The sequence below is a fragment of the Anneissia japonica genome, unplaced genomic scaffold (assembly GCF_011630105.1).
Source record: "Anneissia japonica isolate Jap-2015-1 unplaced genomic scaffold, ASM1163010v1 scaffold287580_len341680_cov180, whole genome shotgun sequence".
NCBI classification, from domain to species: domain Eukaryota; kingdom Metazoa; phylum Echinodermata; class Crinoidea; order Comatulida; family Comatulidae; genus Anneissia; species Anneissia japonica.
Window position 1 is genome coordinate 67,715 of NW_022717063.1, and position 22,028 is coordinate 89,742.

Consider the following 22,028-nt stretch of genomic DNA (forward strand, 5'->3'; position numbering starts at 1 on the left):
CTGCTCAGTGGCTTCTAGCAATAGGCTTACTTCCCTTTAACCAATCAGAATATTTCCCGCAATTTCTGTGCCAATGAAACAACTTGTTTATGAGAAATAAACAATCCATTGTTTTCATAATCTGACTACGCCTTTTTAGTAATTTATGTCATTTGCGTACCATTGTGGCTCCTCTCAGCAATGCAATAAGCATGTCGCATACGGTGAACCATTAAATTATTATTAGACCTATAGTAAAAAGAACTCCATAATCGAAATAGTACTTTGATTGAAATTCGGTAAAATTAGACCAAATATTGTTAATGGCAGTGGTCCTCTCCCGCAAATCACATGTTACCGGTACTTAAAATTGAACTCGTAGCATTCATAAGGGAATTAAACGCTACAGTTCTGATAAAGGTATTCGCAGCTTACAATAGGCCTAGTTTATTTATCACTGAAGCTGAAGTTAAAGGCCTAAAATAAAATAATTCTGTTTGAAATATATTAAATCCTTAAAAAAGTACAGTGCAAAAGACTGTCAATTAATACTAATTGACACTTCGTGATTTGTAGCTTTATAACTTTAACTGCCATGTTTTTTTTTTGTTGTTTAACAATTCACCTAATTTAGAATGCGGCCCCTAAGTCACCAAAATGTTAAATACCTCACTTAATGAATATACATTATTTTTTCTCTGTCTTTGGGCACCACTCTTCCGTTGTTGGGCCCAGAGGCAACAGGTACGGAACTAGTTTTTGTCAAATATTAATTTGTTCGTACGTCACAGGGTGCGTCATTGCACTCTGCAGGTCCCTTTTTTTCCTACCACAATCGAAGGGACTTTTAATCGCCGCCGCCTAATTAATTAAACTATGGAGGAAGTACTGTAGGCCTATAATCGTATGACAGGAAAGTGATTGACCGATGTTCACTATCACAAGCGTACTGAAGATGCTATCTGAATTGCCGACTTTGCTAATATTATCTTAGACACAGGATGTCAGATTTAATGCTTGACTTACGCTTGCATATGGAAATATAGTTTATTAACAACCTTACAGCATCACGCAATTTCATCCGTGGTACGGACCTGGAACTTGAGTGGAGTGGATAATCCATAAAATAATGCTGACGTTGTTTTTCATATCCGGGTGACAATAGACGATGTTACTTCGAGGTTACCGATAAGTATATAAGGACGACTTGGAGAGTTTTGAAGTTATTCGAGTCAGATTGCTGTTGGTAACGAAGAGTAGGGCATCTCTTCAAGATGAAGTTTTATCGATATCACTTGGTAATAGTGTTATTATATTCCATTGTGCAATGTTCACTTAGTCAGAATGTAACCATGATATATGAGGAGGTTACTGAAGTTGCGACTGCTGAAGCCGATGAAATGGATGAACTACCATCGATGTCTGCAGTGGAACCTAGTTCAGATGATGACGTTAAAGACATTCAGCCTATTAGTAGTTGGATAGACAAAATTGAAACAAAATCTGTCGGTGATGAGTCGGCTATTGGGTATGTATGATAAATTTAACACCTAATCATCATTTAGTAAAATTCTTTTTCATTTGCTTGAACGATCAAATAGCAAAAAATGTTCTAAACTATGGCTCAATTTGTATGGTGTTTGGCCTATAAAAAGTGAAAACGGTTTCGTTAGGTTTTACATGAATTGTATAAAATACAAAAAAATAAATAGTATTTGAGTGTATCAATATCAGTTGTTCAGTTTGAAAAAAAATAAATGAAAAATTCACTCCTTAATGAAAGTTACAACAGTGCTGGTCGTTCTACCAGATAATAATTGTTGTACTGTTTAATAGTGATCTAAAATCCGTCGACGAGACTTCAGTAGTGATTTATTAATTTCAAATATAATTTAGGACTAGTAAAGTAATGTAACTTGGGACCATGCGCCTAAAGTATTACCTTAATGTGTATGGAGACCGCATTATTCAGTAGCCTACAATCTATCCATTCTCCTTCGTAGTTATTGTCCCTCTGGTTGTACTAGGCCTTGACAATTGCGGTACTGTATATTAAACCATGGAGGTATAATTAAACAATCCATTTATTTTGATTTCTTTTCAACTTTAACGCACGTTTAACCTAGTTGAAAAATCCTTAAACGGGGTATTGCATTTGCTTTTGTTGATTTTAGTGGTTACCTTATCACGACGTCTCCTGTGTGGGTTTCAAATACCCGTGAAACAGTATGCGTGAGCCACCTGGAAGGACCAACACAGATTGACTTTACACTGAAAAACACCTACACTTGGAACAATGCATTTTCCACAACTCATTCACAGTCATTCCCGGAAGGTGGCAGTTCTTGTTTTAAAATTCAGGTAGATTTATTATAATTATTAATATTTTATTATTACATAACAAATGTTATATATAGTAGTCTAAATTGTCGTCACTATTCACTCAAATGGAAATAAAGACCTAATAGATAGGCCTATTGAAATCAGTTTATCAAGAAAGTATTCGTTTTTGCATTAAGAAATACTAACAACAATTTATATATATATATATATATATATATAATATTAGTATATATATATACTGTCTCTTATACACATCTAGATGTGTATAAGAGACAGAAAACAAGTTGTTCAAACTTCTGGAAGATACTGTCAGTGACCACGTCGCAAGTTAAAATCCCGTCAGAGGCGTTTCATTACATAATTTCTTTATTCATTCATTTATCTATTTATTTATATGGGACAGTATTCGTTGAGAGATGCTACACGCAGTGTTGGCGCCAGCGGGGAGAGCTGCCCCCCCCCCCCGGTCGGGGAGGAAAAGAATAATTCGTCGGGGAAAAACAAATTACATGTATACTACATATTAGTAGAATCTAAAATCGACTAAATAAGCCTTTGAAACCCCTAAATTGCTTTAGGGGTTGATTTTACACCTCCTGGATCACTTTCGAAACCTTTAATCAAAGCTCGACCACGCCCACTTTGTTTTCATCGGTGAAATCTGACCTCCCCCCCCGTCGGGGACCCTCGGCACCCCCTCCCTGTCGGGCAAATCCTGGCGCCACCCCTGGCTACACGATGTACTATCATATACTTTATTAGAACACTGTATCAACCTTTCTTTGATGATTTATACATAATATAACAGTGTTAACGACTATCTTAACGGCTATATTAATTACAATATATGCTATTATTTGTTTCTAGCCATACCGTAGCTGATGGTTTTATTACATGATTTCTTTATTCATTCATTTATAGGACAACATTCGTTGAGAGCTGTGCTACACGATGTAGTATCATGTCCTTTATTAAAGCACTGTGTTTACCTTTGATGATTTATATATATTTATAAATCTACACACACACACACACACACACACACACATATATATATATATATATATATATATATATATATATATACAACAAAAATACCCCAATTGTATTAATTGTATTACGGTATGTTGTTAAATAAAAACGTTAACACTGTCCTTTATTCATTTTTTATTTGATCAATGTTTATTTAGGACATACTGTACCGTATCAAAACTTTATTTGAAATGAAGGTTGTAAAAGTTTTTAAAATCAACTTAATTCAATTTCTAGGTTCCAGATATATCAATTTCATACAGTACATCCGCCACACTGACTGCACATATTGTGACAGCAACAGCAATAGTTAAAAAAGAAATGAGAATACGCATGTATGGCGAACAACTAGAGACATATATACAAACAGACAAACCAAAATATAAACCCGGACAAGAAGGTAAATGATACTTAATAGGCCTTTAACTGATGAAGTAATGACTGTGTATAATTTGAGTATATCAATTAAGTGTTGGCCCCTGGCGAAGTTACCTGCCATAAAATATTGTAGAAGTAATTCCTCCATGGTAGAAGTATATAGAAAAAGAGAGGCTGTCTGTGTAGTGAAGAGTTGTTTAAATTAATGAGAAATATTTTACTTGATCTTTTCGGTTAATATCTACAACCCAAATCTATAATGATGACTAATATGTTCAATGAACTGTCAGGTAATTCTGATTTAGAGCTGATTTGACTACGGATGAATATTGTTTAATTACAGTGAAATTTCGAATGCTATCGATTTTATCGCCATCGATGAAGGTTGTAAAAGATAATGTAAGTATGCAATGCTTTATTGTTATAAATAATTATTCTAGTAATAAATTATCAAATCAGTATAATCAAATAAATATAATAAAGCATATATAAATGATATGAGCTAAGGAAAGGGGTTTTTACTATTGTTTATTTAAAGAATTACGAAACGTGTATTATATAGGCCTAAGGTATATATACCCAGCAAACATGAAGCGTAATAAAATTCTCGAACTTTATGAATAAGGTAATATAAGGCTATATCGGAAAATACGACTTTCCGACAAAATTTGCAACATTATTTAAAAAAAATACACGTCTGTGTGTTACACCAAACTTTTATTTTAACATAACATTGTTAGGTAGATAACATAGAGTATCTTATAGTACGCCAATTACAACGTTCTTGTATAATAATTTAAAAAAAAGTCTTCATTGTAGAATTGATGAAGGATAGGCCTAACTTTGTATTTTTAATTGCCACAGATTTCAATTGTGTGGATCGAGGCTCCAAATGGACTTCGAATAATGCAGTGGGAAGATGTAATTGGCGACCAGGGACTGATTGATCTACAGATGCAACTCTCCGATGAACCGATGTTAGGAACATGGGCCATAAAGGCAAGGGTACAAGGAAAAACTGTAATACAAAACTTCATTGTTGAAGAATATGGTAAGAAAGGCCTGTTTATACTTCAACGATAACGATAACGATAAAAGCTAAAAATCGATTGTTCATACAGAAAATAAAAGAAATAAGAGAAGTTTTTACTCTAGAAAGACCCGATAACGATTTATCAGTTATGCGATAACAACATATTTTGACAAATCAAATCAGATGACGTCATAATCATGGAAAAACATTAAAATCGTAGTAGTAGCAACGATTTTATCGTTTTACCATGATTATGACGTCATCTGATTTGATTTGTTAAAATATTTTGTTATCGTATACACGATAAATCGTTATCGAATCGTCCTAGTGTAAAAACTTCTCTTATTTCTTTTGTTTTCTATATGAACAATCGCTTTTTAGTTTTTTTTTGTTTTTTTTTATCGTTATCGTTATCGTTGAAGTATAAACAGGCCTTGATAGGTCTATTCTATTCTCTATTATCATTACTATGCTTGCTCGCTTTTTGTAATCCCTTTGCACTTCTTTGATTATTATTATTCCATAAACTATGTAAGTGCCAACATTGTTTATAACTAATGTTACATTACACTTATGATTTTTTCATTAGTTTTACCCAAGTTCGAAGTTGTAACTGAGACACCCTCTGCTATTTACATCCGTGATGAATCATTTAAGATTAAGATATGTGGATTGTAAGTACAGGTATTTTTGTTTTCATGGTAGAATATATGATACAGTAATTGGCCTATTCATTGAGAATATTGTAACTCAAAAACTGAGTTATTCTGTACCTTTTTTTGAAGTACAGAGTAGCTCTTCGTGAGTTAAAATAATGGCAGTGGCTCTTGTTACACAATCTCTTGATTCCTGATTATGAAATAATTAATTTCGATACTTGGAGTATGCATTATACTTTCTTACACTAGTTTCAATTCATTATGTTTGGATGCTATTGTATGTATGGATTGGATTAGGAAAATCTCATCCATTCAGAATTAAGAACTGGTTTAAGACTAGTGTAATGGTAAATATAAATAACTATTTTCGTTTTTTAGAAGAACTTCGAATAAAATATATATTAATAATAGTCTATTCACGTTTTTCTATCTATTGAAACAATTAGAATATTTATGTATATTCTTCGCAAGCAATTTATTTATGAAGTTTTATGTGTTTTTAAATAACTTATTGAAGGTATACATACGGTCAGCCTGTAAGAGGATCAGTCAATGCAACAGTTTGCTTTAAATATTCATGGACTGATTGTGACCCAGAGACTAGTGTAGTGAAATATACTGAGGTCAGTAACAATATTCTCCTGTTCTATTTCTTTTCTTTAATTCACTGCATATACATAAACAATAGAAAACATACAAAACAAGTCTGTCTTAATGTGCTGTGTTAAGGTGTATGTGTGTCGAAATAAGTACAGTCTAAGTATGTCAATTTTCTGTAAGTGACAAAAACAAATATCACTTTTATGTATTTCTTTGAAGCATACATCAGAGTCAGATTTTGACGCTGCCGGCTCCCAATTGACTTAAATTCTCATAGTAGACATTGTAAATTGAGGTGTTCGTGTTTTGTCTGCTCGTTTAAAGCACTGTATGCAGTAGCGGATAAAAAAAGGGGCCCAGCCGGTCCGCCACCCTATTTAAAAAAAAAAAAAAAAATGGGGATAAAAAGAAAAAATCATGTTGGAGTTTAAGTCTTGGAGTGCCATTTTCGGATATCTCGCGGTACTATACTCGTAAATTCCAATGAGTCCTAATGGTGGGGCTGAGTGGTCAAGATTCTAGACCCTCCGTTTGTGAAAGTACCTCCCTGGGCCCGTTCTATTTCATCCGCTACTGGTATGTATATGACTTTGATATTCACATCATTTTGCAGTTACCATTAGTTAATTCTTTAAGTGATGCAAATGAAATAGTTTTATCAAATACTCTGATGAAACGTTTTCAGTTACTAAAAAACTATTTCATGTTGTAAATATTTATAGGATACTGGACCAGACGGTTGTGGAGAATTTGAGTTGACTTCCGAAAAACTAAAATGGGATGTTTCGCAATATTATTATGGTGGTAGACAACTTTATGTTGACGCTAACTTTACCGAGGCTGGAACTGGTATGCTTATATATTGTTGTTATTAATTATTCGTTTATTACATTAACAAACTAAGAAACCGTTATTCTTTCTTTATTGTTTTTTTGTTTTTTTTAACCTATCTTAAAACTTTACCAACTTGCGAGTCACATGTCATTATATTATCGTTTTATTAATATTTGTAACTTTATCTTTGTGTTTAAAATTCGTATTTCTATTCAGGTTGTACATTTTATGTTTCATTGAAGTTAAATCTTTTTGTAGATATCACGTTAAACGGATCATCAGTGTCTACTTCGATTAAGAATTCGGCTGTGAGAATAGAAGTATTAGGACTTAATTATTTTAAACCAGGATTTGAATACAATGGCAAGGTAAGAGAGAAGTACACAGGGTTTTTTTTCACTTATTTTGAAAACATTTTCAAAACACTACTGGGATTTCAAATCATTTAATTAATTTAATTAAATAATTTATTATCAAACAAAACCTGAGAAAATTATATACTGTACAATGAATTAACTTACACTTGTTTTACAAGTTGCTTATATAAAAAAATACTAATTTTTATATTTTAGGTCATCGTCACTAATGCTAATAACACCCCAGCCAATGGTATAAATCTAACAATAGCGATCAGAGAAAACTATGACTCGGAAGATATTCAAGTATTTAATCTCGTATCAGACAACGGAGTTGCAATATTCAGTTTCGAAGGACCTACTGACACTTCTGTGGCATCGCTTTATATAAAGGTATGTATTTCAAAACCAAAGTACAATATACAAATATTGGTACATAATTAAATATAAATAGAATAAGCTGAATCAGCCGGTAGTAGGCCTAAAAGTGCCAACTTTTTTACTATAACTGAAATTATGTTATCATCACTCATCCTGTATAACATTAACAATAGCATTATTCCTAACTTGTTGAGAGCTTTAGTACCAAAGACGTTTGTTTCGGGGTCCGAAATCGCTAGTCATTTCAACTCTCACTCCAGGCCAAAATCCCTAAAGGAGGCCAAATTCGCTATCAACATTCGGGTAGACTAAATTCTAAATAAGGATTTCGCTTTGAATTGTTTTTGTTTCAATAGATATGCTATACTGTTTTTACAGTCATATTAGTTGTATAGTTCATTCTCTTGTTTTTATAATGTTTTCTTTTTCACAAACTTTTTTTAGGAAGTGGCATAATACTCTATATTCCACCATTACATAATATTCCTTTTTTTCATGTAGGCCTATATATTGATTATTCCAATGGAGTACTGGTGTAAGAATCCTGTCTATATTTTATTTATCATGCGAAATTTCTATCAGGGTTTTATTTCATGTAGCCTATTATGAGAATATTTTTTACAAATTCCTTTCCAAAGGGCTAATTATATGGTAGTTATATAAATAATACGTATTTGTCACAAAAAAAGCGCAATATAAATCGGGCAGGCCTAATGCACATACTAATTGAATATTGATTAGTCATTGTACAATTGCCTCACAGATTGAACACAATTGAAACGTACAAAATAAATATTAAATTATGTATCTTGTTTTAATGCCACATATAGGTTACCGCCGAAGGGTATGAAACAGACAGTACATATGATGATTTCTATGGTTTCTATAGAATCGCCTACAATCCCTATAACGCAAAGTATTTGACTGGTTTCTATTCGCCTAGTGGAAGCTTTTTGAGTATTAAACCAATTCAGAGTGAACTAAATTTTGGGACTGTACATACTTTTGATGTCGACTACACTGTGCCAACTGGTGACAATGGAAATATTAGTATCAATTATTTGGTAAGTAGGCTACAAAATCAGCTGATATCTGCTTAAGTAATTATTAAATACTTCTACGTCGGTAGTCCCAGGATCCATCAGTCTGGACATTATGTCAACATAAATAGCAGTATTATTGTCATCATCAAAATTATAGTCACGGTCATCATCATTACCATTATCATTATTGTGACTGTTTTTTGTACCGATATATTATTATCATAATCATCTTCATCATCAGTATTGATGGGTAGGTTTTTATTCGGTGTAAACACCAACACTAACCCACAGAAGTCTGAAGAAGACTTATTTCCAGTGGGGTTCTTCTGCTGGTGCAGAATACAGAGAGACAATCCCCTACTCTTTTCTGAAAGAGTGTATTGCGTTCTTAAACATGCCCATTGGCCATAATGTACACGGGACTAACGGCTTACACGTCTCTTCTGGACAGGGAGTGTGCTATCCTAACTTTTATTTCAGCCCTCCAGTCAAAATACAAGGAGAGCAGCAATAGAAATTGAACCGGGGACCAAAAAATCCCCATGGTTCACCGCACAAACAGTGGCTACCACCAGTTTAGCCAACTGAGCTAACCTGCTCTTTATCGTCATCATCATCATTATTTTTGATACTGTACTGTGATTAAACCAGAATAGCAACCTTGTCAATATCCGTGCTGTGTTTATATATCCTAAGTATGTAAACCGATTTTCTTTATTAGGTACTAGCTAGAGGTGCAGTCGCAACATCTGGTAGCTTAGAAGTGCCAACACCAAGCTGTTATCGTAAAGAAAAGCGGGACATCGTGCCAGCAACATTTGATTATAATACCTATGAAAATTTGCCACCAAAACCTGATGGAGAAGAATTAGGTAACTACGATTAGGTTTTAATGTAATATTATATTATTTTATTGTTGCACAATAACTAACATAAAGACATAAATACATATCGGCCTACATGTATATTTGCCGTAAAATGTTCTTCGTAAAGCATTAGCTGATATCATTGGCGTACAATGTTAATTTTCTGTTTTCTTAAATTTTAGTCATAGGTTTGGAACCACTTCCACCGAATTGTCGATTCTCATTTAATCTACCGATTGAGATAACTCCTGAAATGTCACCAAACGCAAAAGTAGTAATATATTATGTCCGTGCTGATGATGAAGTTATTTCAGATTCAATTGAAATTCAAGTTGTAAAAGGATTATCAAACCAGGTAAATTATGGCAAGACAAGACGGTTTAGAGTTTATCAAATCATGATTTATTTATATATATACTCATTGCCAATTTATTACAGTCAACTTTGCGGATAGGGTTGATTCTCACGCTCCTTTTATTTGGTGAGCAATTAACTAATATCCACCAACTGGTGTTTCGCCTCCAGAGATGGTAATACTCGCACTCGTATATCTTGATCAGGTTCATCCTTCATGAAAACAAGATCGATGACGCCCGTTCCCTGAGCAGATATATATGTTTGTATGGTAGGGTCGTTCGCGTAAGCAAATTCAATATCGCACATTCCCGCACACAAGTCACGGCCTCTTATACCAGTGTCAATGCGTGCGTTAAAATCTCCTAATTCGATAATTAAAGGTGCCGTTACAGTCAGAAGGAGTAATATTACGTCTGCCACTTCGCTTAGAATATCATCTACTGCGTAGCCTGGTTGGAAATAACATACTATAAAACTGAGAAGAGATGTTGTTACACACACTATGTTCTCATTTTTGTGTACCAGCTTTGCATTCCATGAAACCTCGCTTAGTAGGCCTACAGGGAGACCTCCAAACGTTCTCCCCCTTTCCGGCATCACACTCATTTGATTAAACCACAACCTGTTATCTGTCACATAGTCGACTGTGGCCATAGTCTCCGTAAATAACACCACATCATATTTATCATGGGACGAAATCTTGACTATTCCTTATTCCTTCTACATTCCACAATAAATCTCCTTTATATATATATATATATATATATATATATATATTTTCATATATATATATATATATGAATATGAGATGGGGCACGTATGTTCCGGTCCTATCATATGTAGTGACACTGATTACAAGTGACAGAAATGTGTTGACGTATATCTGGATCATAAATTTATTTATTTAAACAACATATTTCGGTCGTCCCTGCAACCTTCATTGTCACACTAATGAAGGTTGCAGAAACTACCAAAATATTTGTGCTCAAATAAATATATTTATGTTCCAGAAATACGTCAACCCTTGTTTTCGTTTACTTGTGATCTGTCTCATTATAAATATATCTATTTGATTTATTATATATAAATTATATATAAATTATATATATATATAATATTTATACATATATATCTTTAAATATGAGGTTTTAAAAATGTTTTGCAATAGGTGGCACTGGACTTTGAAGACGATGAAACGCGGCCTGGAGAAACTACCACACTTACAGTTGAATCTGAAGCCAATTCTCTCTGTGCTGTTGGAATTGTAGATAAAAGTGTCGAACTTTTAGGATCGACTAACCAACTAACTACTGATAAGGTAGGCTTACCTAATAATAATGTTGTCCTTTTTTAGTTGTGTTGTTTGATAACTATGTGTAGGCGTACAAATCCCACTAATTAGTGTTATTAATTGAGAATTATCTTGATTGGCCGATAGAGCATTACTCTTACTTTACTAAAACCTGGTCAAACTACTAAAACGACACATGTCCAATTGACTGTATGTAACAGCACTTTCAATCTTATGTTAGGTGTTCAATTCTCTGTATCGATATTCGTATGGGTACTTCTACTATCCCTTGAAAAAATGCACACGTCGTCTTTTTGATGATGTACGACCGTCTCCGGATGAAGCGGTTTCTAATCCACTACCTACCGCCAAAGGATACACCCTGACAACAAGCACGTACACCAGGACAAAGCATGCCGATACTGTAACTGTTTTTCAGGTATAACTTAAGGAATTTATATTTCTAATTTTTTCGATAAATACATTGATGTTACTAAGATATTGAATGTTAAAATGACGTGTACAAAACTATAAAGCATTATGACTTATATGAATATTTGTCAGAATCAAAGGTGGCCATTACAATTCGTACGCGACTTTCTTAACTACCTGGCTCGTTCTACTGTGATTAAGCCTAATCAACATATACTCAAATTATTGCATACCTTTAATACATTATCAAAAGAATGAAGTTTCACAAATTTATTTCTTTTAATTTGTAGAATGCCGGTGTCGCTTTTGCTACAAACTTAGACGTGGAAACAAGACCTTGCTATGAAATCACAAGTATGTAATGCTAATTAGCTAATTTTTCTTGTACTATTTTCCCCCTTTTTCCTGAGGATTTCTGTTTCAGATTTTAAACAAGCAGTTTGGCACAACGAGAAAGGTTTACTTTCCTCGTGCTCGAATTTGCAATTCCTTGCTGTGGGTTTTGGTTTTCCTTGAGCAATAACTGAACCATAACACACAATACAGTTGCAAAATGAAGTGTTTCAATAAGAGGCCCACATACTGCATTTAAGATTATATAAAAGAACAGTATATGTAAAAGTTTCAATTTATACATCTTTGGTTTATTATAAAGAAAATGTATTTTTATCGTTTGTTGTCCAAATAAAAAAAGTATTCAATTCTAGATATAGTATATTCTTCTGAATTGCATAAAGACAGCATTATTGTTCCTATTTAGATTATTACTGGCAGAGGGATTATCCTGTCTACTATTTTAATAAGGGCGGGCTTCCTGGTGCACCTGGTCCTGTGGATAGTGAAATCGTGGCGGAAGATAATATTGCGGTTGCACGAGGGGGTGAAGCTGGAGAGGCAGGTCAAGATGAAGTGGTTCCAGATGTGCCACCAGTCAAGATACGAACATACTTCCCAGAAACGTTATTATGGCAGATTAAACGAACACAGTGAGAACAATCATTTTATTACATTTGAGTGAAGTCAATGTACAGTACAAATTTTTAAAAAGTAAAATAAAAATTTTAGAAAATATAATAAAATAAAATAAACAGTTATATTAATTTTAGCTGTCCACTCTGACCCAACGTTGCAGTAGGGCCATTGTCTGGCAAATCATTAGATAAATAGTTTATAAAATTCCGAAATAAAAGATAAATGATTAATAATTAATAATTTTGTAAGAAGCAAATTGAATTAAAACTAAAATTAATTGAGAATGATTATAAGTAATAGGCCTAGTAATTAAGTAATAATAATAATAATGATAATTATAAAGACAAGAATGATGTATATAACATTGAGATGACTAGATAATTATAATGACAAGAATGATGTATATAACATTGAGATGACTAGATAATTATAATGACAAGAATGATGTATATAAAATTCAGATGACTAACAATAATATATTAATAATAATGTTAATAATTATGACTATGTTGGTAATTAAGATGATTATGGCAGTGAAGAGCATACGGATGTTGATGATGATAAAATGATGAGGATGATAATTACAACAGGCCGAACTGTAATATTAAGGGTAGCAATATCACTGTTTGTAATACTAATAATCAATATTTTATAATTTTATTAAAATATTATAAATACTGATACGTGTAATTATGATGATGATGATGATGATGATGATGACAATGATGATGATAATAATATTAATTAATTTTGGTTGAAGGATAAAAGAAAAAGATGGTGTCAGTGGTTATAGGTTAAGTTGAATGTGGGTTTTTTTTCCAAAAAAATTGTATAGGTCTTTTGTTATTTAATTATAATAAACTTATATAACTTTTCAGCAAAGAAGATGGGATCGCTAAGTTTGATTTAAATGTTCCTGATACAATAACCGACTGGAAGGCAAATGGATTCTGTATTTCACAGGATGGCGACCTTGGTATTTCGGAAACAGCGACTTTACGAGCATTTAAACCATTTTTCGTTTCACTTACACTTCCATATTCCGTTATTCGTAATGAGACAGTTCCAGTTAAGATAACTGTATTTAACTATCTTTCCGACAAATGCCTTATGGTAAGTTAATACAAATGTTGCAATGCTCTTTTTTTAATGTCTTTTTTGTTTATCGTATTAACATTTTCTAACGTATTAGTTTACAATACCAAATAGTATTCACTTTAGAAAATTGAAACCAACCAAATTAAAATGTATTTATCAAACATATATAATAGCACGCTTTTAAGACTAGGTTATTTTGAAAGTGGAACGGAGGAAAACAAATTTTTGATATGTTGGAAAACTGATTTTTCAGACACAAAAAGGGTGTTTTGACAAAAAATACTGAGGAACGTTTAATGAGATACAGACGTTGGAATATTTAAAAACCGGGGAAAAGAAGATTAACAACCCTCCGTAGCCTGGCTTTGAAAAACAGTAATTTTTAATCACAGAGGAAACTCAAATACTAATTGTATATTTGCATATTTAGGTTAAGCTTGTTCTGCAGAGTAGTAATAATTTTACAATACTTGGTGGTGACGTCACTCGTAAAGTGTGTGTTTGCGGTGGAAGCTCTAAAACGGTACAGTTCAGAATCGTGCCACATCAGCTAGGAGACGTTCCTATTACAGGTGCAGTTTTGAATTAGTATCATCTTTTTCAGACATATAAATTTAGTTACAAATAAAACTATAGTTTTTATTTATGATTAAGTTTGCCAAATCAATAACAAATTTACTCAATCAGTAATAAAGATATTTTATCAGTACACACTTACTTTCATTGTGTTGAGATTTAATGACATTTAGTAATGTCACGTAATAATATAAATAATTATTAAAGAGAACCAAAACAGCCAAATGTATAATTTTCAAAATAACGTTTGTTTAATAATGATAGTTACTGCTGTGACCAAAGGATTTAATGTGGCTACTAGCAGTAAGTATTGCGACGGTACACCTGAAGCTGCTGACAGGAAGTATGTTGGTCTGTCCGACGGCGTGCAGCGTGATCTGCTAGTTGAGGTAAGAAGTTCTTTTGAGTTGTTGCCACAATGTTATTCACCCTTCTTTGCTCAATGAATCATACGTAGCCCCTCATCTTGTTGCATCATTTACATAGGAGCGTATAATTTACCTATTATATCGATCGCTTATCTATTACTTTTCCTGAGAAATGGTATAAAGTATGATGAAATGGGTTCATAAAGCCTGTATTCCACTAGGCGAATTTATTTGTGCGAATCAAAGCGTCGGTTCATACGCATTCTATCGGAGTATTGTGCTTCAGCGAAATCAGTAGTTTGAACTGTTTCTACTCTCTGCGAAGTAAAAAAATGCTCAACCAATCAGAGCTCAGGAAGCGAACCGAAGCTGTTGATTTGCATGAATAAATTTGCCTAGTGTAAAATAGGCTTTAAGGTAGTTTAATTTCATCTGTATACTTTGAAAATCAAATATACACTAATTATAATTTAAGCCAAATGATAATCAACTTGAATGTCTTGCAGGCTGAAGGAATTGAAACGGATGTGACGCAATCGTCGATCATCTGCTTGAGCAATGGCGAAACAGAAACATCTAGTTATATGGTGGACTTGCCTCACAACACTGTTCCAGGATCAGCTAGAGTAAAACTTCAAGTAATCGGTATGTTTAATCATCAACAATAGCATAATTATTTTCATCAAATAATTGTATATCTCTTTACATGTACCATTTCATTTTTATGATATTTATTATTTATATTATAATATTCTTTTATTCATAGCATGTATGTGTGTGTGTTTGTGTGTGTGATCGTCTACTTAACTACATGTACCTTATAATTCGACTTTCAGGAGACATTATGGGACCTGCGCTCAACAATTTAGATAGATTAATTCGTTTACCTACTGGCTGTGGAGAACAGAACATCGTTAAGATGGCGCCAAATATTTATGTTCTACAGTATCTTATCAATACAGGCCAAGCAAACGCTGAGCTCAAACAAAATATTATTCACAATATTCAAACTGGTGAGTTAATTATTTAATCATATTATTATATCATAATACAATACATAATAATAATATGTTATATTTATATAGCGCTTAATGCCAACAAGGCCTCTAAGCGCTTCACATTACGTCGTAATATTTGATTATGAATTATTAAATATTATGTATTTCCCAAAATAATGGCTCAAGCCAAAGGCATTATGATTAGGAGGCTTGACAAATTAATCACCAAACAGCTTCACTTAAACCTCAAATTAATTATCTACCTTTGACCTGTTTGTGGGACAACATGTGTGTTTGGGATAAGCGCGTATTCCTGGCCGTCTTCTGATTGGTCAGTTGTTGACACTCTGGGTAGGCGCTCATGTACTGTGATTATAGGAAGCTTCAGTGTGGTACTTACTCGATTGAGCATGATTATTAGAAAATTGACTGTTAAAATGTCAACACATGTTATTTAAAGGATTTGGTTTGATACAGCGTGAATAATATTAATTTCATGAGAAATCAGTTATTAATAGATTCACGATGATGCAAATGCTTGCTACTTTAATGCTACTGATTATCACTGCAAAGTTTATTCAAAAATAGACTGTGTCTCTATTACCGCTGCTGTGCTTTGTGAAAGAATGGTGCTTATTCTAGAGCAGAGCTTATTTGCTAGATGTGTTTATTAGATCATTTACAGTCTTTAATAGCGAATCATCCAGTTATATAACATTGCCTTGATATTATTTTCTTTATTGCAAGGCTACCAACGAGAACTAAACTACCGTCGAAGTGACGGGTCATATAGTGCCTTTGGGGAACATGACCAGGACGGTAGTACTTGGTAAGTATGATATATTACAACAAAGCATTATTGAAGTATAGTTCTGAAAGTTTGTCAATTCGTGGGCCTACTGGTTATTTTGTTCAAAATTCTATGAAAGGTTATATTTATTGATAAACTAATCTTTTCTCTAGGTTGACAGCATTTGTTGTAAGATCATTTGCAGAATCAAAAGCGTTTATTAAGGTTGATGAAGATTTAATGACCGGGAGTCTTCGGTGGTTGATAGACCAACAAAACCGGACTACAGGATGCGTTATGTCAACAGGGAGATTATTCAACAAGGCGATGAAGGTATTGTTGATTTTTTTCAGTTCATCAAATAAAAAAAATTGTGTTCATGTGTGTTTTTTCTATTAAGAAAATTCGAACACAAGTTTTTTACATCGTAAGCCTTAATTTTATGTTTACAAGTGAATTTTGTAATAATTTATTAAATATTCGTTCTGAAGCCAGATGCTGAAACACAAATATAACAACATATAATAACATAAAATACTAACACACATGAACGTATAAAGAAAAAAATAAACATATATTCGAGTACACAATTCATGCTATATTTGTAATCAGTATAATCATATTTTCGTCCATTAAATTACATAATAATTTGTTTAGAGTTAGTGCTATCAATAGTTACTTTACAGTTCATATACTAAAGAATAATAAATAATTGTTGATAATTTTCTTACTAATGATAACCAGATACCGTAAAACCTCGGATTGAAGCCCCCCTCTTTAGTTTGCAAAATTAGCCTCGAAAAGAAGCCCAATTCGAAAAGAGGCCCAAGGGCTTCTTTTCAAGAGAGCATAGGCTTTTTTTTTAAAGAAAGTACAGTACATACACTGTACATGAATTTCAGAAAACAAAATAAATTAAAAACGAGCTTGGTTTATAAAGTAGTTTAGGTGATTTAATGCCAGTTAAATACACTCATGATACAGATTGACGTTACAGTGGCCTTACTTATTGTTTTATAATACAAATTCACAAAATTTCCAGCATTCATTTTGAAAAGAAGCCTCCCTCTTTACTTTGCAAAAGTAGTCTCGAAAGCCCATCTCAAGCATTAAGAAGCCCTTTAAAAAAGCCCATCAAAAGTTCGCAAAAAAAAGTAAGGCCATTGCTTAAATTCGAGGTTTTACGGTATTAGTTAAATTTTCGAATGTGTGAAGTTATATACTTAATACTTAATTCGTTTTATTGGAGTCCAATGCAAATACTACTCCATACCAGATATGTAGGTTACTTGTTTCTATTAAAAATAGGCCTAAATCTGTGTATGCCATGGTTTTTAGAATGAACTAACTTCAATTTTTTATAATCATTTTGGCCAACTACTACTTTAAACTAGTATAGAACTATTTTGTATTAAAACTAAATTGTTTATTTATACCTATTCATATTTAGTTACTACGTTGTGCTTTGGTAATTAAAAATTAATTATATAATATAAAATTTTATATTACACATAGTACTATTGTTAATAATCTTTTGAAGTATATCATGGTTTAATAATAATTTTAATGTTACTATTAAACCATTATTAAATCATTGTTATTAATTTACTATTTTTCTTTTGTTATATAATAATAGGGTGGAGTATCGGATGAAATAACTCTGACTGCATACACTATGATAACAATGTTAGAAGCTGGTGGTGGTCAGACCACGGTAAGCATTAGAAAATAATTGATAAGTTTCATATTTTCAAAATGTTTATTCTCATTCAATAGTAAATTACTAGCCAAATAAATAATAAATATAAGATATATGATGATTTGCAATCTAGGCCATATAATAAGGTTGATGAGAGTATACTGTTATTTAATTCAATTCAATTTCTTTATTGCCAAGAAAGACATTGTTGGCCAATATTTGCTTAAACAATAACAAATAGACATTGAGGAGAGAAAAAAAAACTAGTTCTAAACTGTATTCTAATTAGAATAGCTATACATTCAGGAATACTCATTCCGCTAAGGCCCTCCACTCCATACCCCATTCTAACCGAATTATGCATCACGTGGTGGGATGTGGATGTAAATTAAATTTTCAATGTGACTCTTCATAAATTAATATAAAACTTATCTAATCGTGGATTGTGGAAAAAGAATATCGTCCTTTGCATCATGTGTGTTTAATGAATTTTCCATTGTCATTGGGTCTTGTTTTCAGTGAACAGTCTAGGCTTACCATTGGCATCTCATATTAGGACTAGCTAGGTGCTAGCCTCATGTTGAAATAGTTGATAATTACAGACTGTATACTGCAGTATTCTTTACAGAAATGAAACATTTACTAATGTTTTAACCTTCTTCAATCCTCAGGACAGAGCTATTTCTCAGGCAACTAAATGTCTTGTTACCCGATGGAATAAAATTGATTCTGGTATTCGAAATGACTCGTACTCTGTAGCATTACTTGCGTATGCATTTAAGCTTTCTGGTAACACCCTATACTCTGATGTACTTAACCAACTAAATGCTCTTGCAATCGAAGAAAGTAAGTTCTTTCTTAATTGTATTAATTTTTAATTGTTGACTCACTAACTTAATTTAAATTTTAATTCCTTTTATTTGCCATCAAGGGCAAATATCCGCACAAAGAAACGATGCAGTAAAACAATACAATGGTAACTATGCATCACAGGGTAGGGACGTTACTCCACAAAGGTCCAGATGACCCACATACCCCAATCCTAATCAAACTATGCATTAATGGGTAGGGGCGTTACTCCACTAAGGTCCTAATGACATGCATACCCCAACCCTAAACGAACTATGCATCCCGGGGTAGTGACCTCACGCCACTAAGGTCCCACTGACCCGCACACTCCAAACCTAAACGAACTGTACATCACGTGGTAGGGATGTTACTCCACTAAGGTCCTAGTGACCTTCATACCCTAACCCTAATCCAATTATACATCACAGGGTAGGAACATTACTCCACTAAGGTCCTAAAACCCGCATACCCCATACCTCCAAACGTTACGAAAATGAAGAAGCTAACATGTATGATATCCTGATGATGGTCTGCTACTATTATTATTATTAGTATTAGTATTATTATTATTAATTAGATTAATTTTATCATACATCATAGCACCTTTTATCATTAATGTATTTAAAATTTGATTTTTTTTTTTATATTGTTAGATGGGTTGAAACACTGGGAGCGTCCGGAAAGCCTTCGGCCTAAGAATACATGCTTCTATTGCCGCGCCCCCTCAGCAGAAGTTGAAATGACTGCGTACGCACTTCTTGCTCTTGATTTGAATACGGACGCTAATCAAGTGGAAGGATTAAAGATTTCTCGATGGCTTGCTCAACAACAGAATGCATACGGGGGATACTCATCCACCCAGGTATGAATCAAGATTTATTTTAAGCTTAACAAATTTAGTCAAAGTTGTATGTATAAATTAATTGAATAATTAGCACCCAATCAATGCAGTTCAATTGATTGGTCGACTGATTGATCTATTTATATTTTCTGTGACAAAGCCTTGCAACAAAAATAGTGAAGTCATTAGATTGAGTAGACAAATATAATGTTAGAAAATTGTGTGTAATTTATAAATGTTGTTTGCAATGGGACAGTTACTATAAGTTCGAATCACAACTCAAAAAGAGGTTAATTTCTGTTAAATATATTAAATATACTTATAATTTTACTATCTTTAACCATTTTACTTTATTTTTTAAAGGACACTGTCATAGCCTTGAAAGCACTGTCTTATTTTGCTGAGGTACTCTATGGTGGAGAGACAACGCAGATGAATATTAAAGCATCTTCGTCGGCTGATGGCGAAGTAAATGAGTTTGTGATCGACTCATCTAATCGTCTTTTGCTGCAAAGGATGGATATTGAAAAAGCGCCAACAACGGTTGACATTGATGCTTCAGGAAGTGGATGTGCTCTTGTGCAGGTAACTGGTTTAAAACAATTTGGATGATTAAAAATAAAAAAATACAACTTTTCAGACTAATAAAGTAATAATATACCATTGATTGTTTTAGGTTCAGGCACTTTACAACATCTACGAAAAACCAGCAGTAGAGCAGGAACCGTTTAGTATCAGTGTTGATACATCAACTCCTGATGAAAAGCTTGGGTGCGAAAAGCAAACAATGCGAATAACTATATCGTAAGTGCGCATATTACTTTTTTGATTATAATATTTATAAGAATCAACAAACGTTTGCTACATATCTTTCATACAAATTTTATTACCAAAATGTTCTTTCGTCCAGCAATGTCAATTGAAAAAATAGTTTGATAATTAAAATAGTAATATCATGGAGTTAAATTATCGATTTAGTTGTTGGTAAATAAATTGAATACAGAATTTGCCTGAATCTATTTAATAAAGTGATGGATTTATCCAAATCTTTTTATTTTATTAGGCAATCAAATTTCATTTTTTGTATTTTATTAAAATGCTGAAATGATCAACAACTTTAAGATCACTAACGTCTTGATTAATTTTAATACTGTGTGTTCTATATTCATCTATGCGTTGATACAAGTGTTGGCAAGTGTAGTCAATATAAGAATAATTAAAGTGCAATAATGAAAATAAAAATGTATCTTCGTATTTATGATTGATTTAAACAGAGTATCTCTTCCATACGCACTGTAGTGTAAATTGATGCTCAGGGTATGTATGTCATTAAATTAGAGTACAATATTGTATCAACGTAACGAGAAAAAGAAAACATGTTTTTTATGTGGAAAAGATAATCTGAAAACCATATCGTAAACAACGAACTAACAACACATATCCTAATTTTTTCAAAGGTAATTTAATCAAATATTTTGATTTGTAGGTATAACGGCGATGATGGCGCTTCTAGTATGGCTATTGCAGAAGTCAAACTTGTGTCTGGTTACTATGCAGATAAACAGTCTCTCTACAGATTAAGCAAAGATGCTGACCTTAGGAAACTTGGATTTAAGCGTTATGAAGTCAGTGGTAATATGGTGGCCTTCTACTTTGATGAGGTAATTCACTAAAATATAATTTCAAAATACAATGCATAAAAATGACTAATATTTTGTAATTCACTTTGTATCAAGGAATGGCAGTTAAATATAAACTGACAAGCACGTTATCCTGAATCTCAAATAAGTAATCTAAGTAGCAAATAATAATTTAATAGAATTAAATAGGCTTTGTAACTCTATAGTGGTCTATTCAACAATATCTCGATAGACTGCAGAGACTGCTTTAACTTTGGGACATTTCTGGTCCCAATATCTTCAAAGGTGCACTCAAGACTCACTTGTTTGCCTAGTACTTTCATTTATTATTTTCTGAGTGTTGTATCTGGTATACATGTTGTGTTTTGCTTTTGTTAATTGTTTTGACAATACAGTTGTTGTAGCCCAGATGCGATATATAACATATAAACGATTTATTATTATTTCAGTTCACTTCCAAGCCCTTAAGCTTTGAATTCGACGTAGAACAAGTAATCAAAGTCAAGAATGCGAAACAAGGAACAATAACTGTTTATGACTACTATGAAGCAGGTAGGTTTTCAATGTATATGTACCTTTGATGATTTATATTATATATATATATATGTATATA

At 32.8% G+C, this 22,028-nt stretch overlaps 1 protein-coding gene across 1 annotated transcript in view; it reads left to right on the forward strand.

Moving 5' to 3' along the window:
• The first annotated feature begins 1,080 nt into the window (after positions 1 to 1,080).
• Positions 1,081 to 22,028, forward strand: part of LOC117110096 (pregnancy zone protein-like) — a 22,302-nt gene continuing 1,354 nt past the window's right edge. Inside the window, exons 1-31 of the mRNA XM_033252683.1 lie at positions 1,081 to 1,507; positions 2,154 to 2,340; positions 3,592 to 3,754; positions 4,076 to 4,131; positions 4,597 to 4,783; positions 5,355 to 5,439; positions 5,942 to 6,047; positions 6,747 to 6,873; positions 7,117 to 7,226; positions 7,431 to 7,607; positions 8,426 to 8,659; positions 9,360 to 9,510; positions 9,687 to 9,859; positions 11,030 to 11,179; positions 11,394 to 11,591; positions 11,875 to 11,938; positions 12,345 to 12,570; positions 13,435 to 13,669; positions 14,085 to 14,226; positions 14,495 to 14,619; positions 15,105 to 15,243; positions 15,435 to 15,611; positions 16,344 to 16,425; positions 16,560 to 16,719; positions 18,023 to 18,100; positions 18,757 to 18,931; positions 19,588 to 19,796; positions 20,139 to 20,360; positions 20,452 to 20,579; positions 21,262 to 21,436; positions 21,865 to 21,967. Coding sequence (XP_033108574.1) covers positions 1,254 to 1,507; positions 2,154 to 2,340; positions 3,592 to 3,754; positions 4,076 to 4,131; positions 4,597 to 4,783; positions 5,355 to 5,439; positions 5,942 to 6,047; positions 6,747 to 6,873; positions 7,117 to 7,226; positions 7,431 to 7,607; positions 8,426 to 8,659; positions 9,360 to 9,510; positions 9,687 to 9,859; positions 11,030 to 11,179; positions 11,394 to 11,591; positions 11,875 to 11,938; positions 12,345 to 12,570; positions 13,435 to 13,669; positions 14,085 to 14,226; positions 14,495 to 14,619; positions 15,105 to 15,243; positions 15,435 to 15,611; positions 16,344 to 16,425; positions 16,560 to 16,719; positions 18,023 to 18,100; positions 18,757 to 18,931; positions 19,588 to 19,796; positions 20,139 to 20,360; positions 20,452 to 20,579; positions 21,262 to 21,436; positions 21,865 to 21,967 — 4,798 coding nt within the window. The 5' untranslated portion in view covers positions 1,081 to 1,253. The remainder of the gene's footprint in view (positions 1,508 to 2,153; positions 2,341 to 3,591; positions 3,755 to 4,075; positions 4,132 to 4,596; positions 4,784 to 5,354; positions 5,440 to 5,941; positions 6,048 to 6,746; positions 6,874 to 7,116; positions 7,227 to 7,430; positions 7,608 to 8,425; positions 8,660 to 9,359; positions 9,511 to 9,686; positions 9,860 to 11,029; positions 11,180 to 11,393; positions 11,592 to 11,874; positions 11,939 to 12,344; positions 12,571 to 13,434; positions 13,670 to 14,084; positions 14,227 to 14,494; positions 14,620 to 15,104; positions 15,244 to 15,434; positions 15,612 to 16,343; positions 16,426 to 16,559; positions 16,720 to 18,022; positions 18,101 to 18,756; positions 18,932 to 19,587; positions 19,797 to 20,138; positions 20,361 to 20,451; positions 20,580 to 21,261; positions 21,437 to 21,864; positions 21,968 to 22,028) is intronic.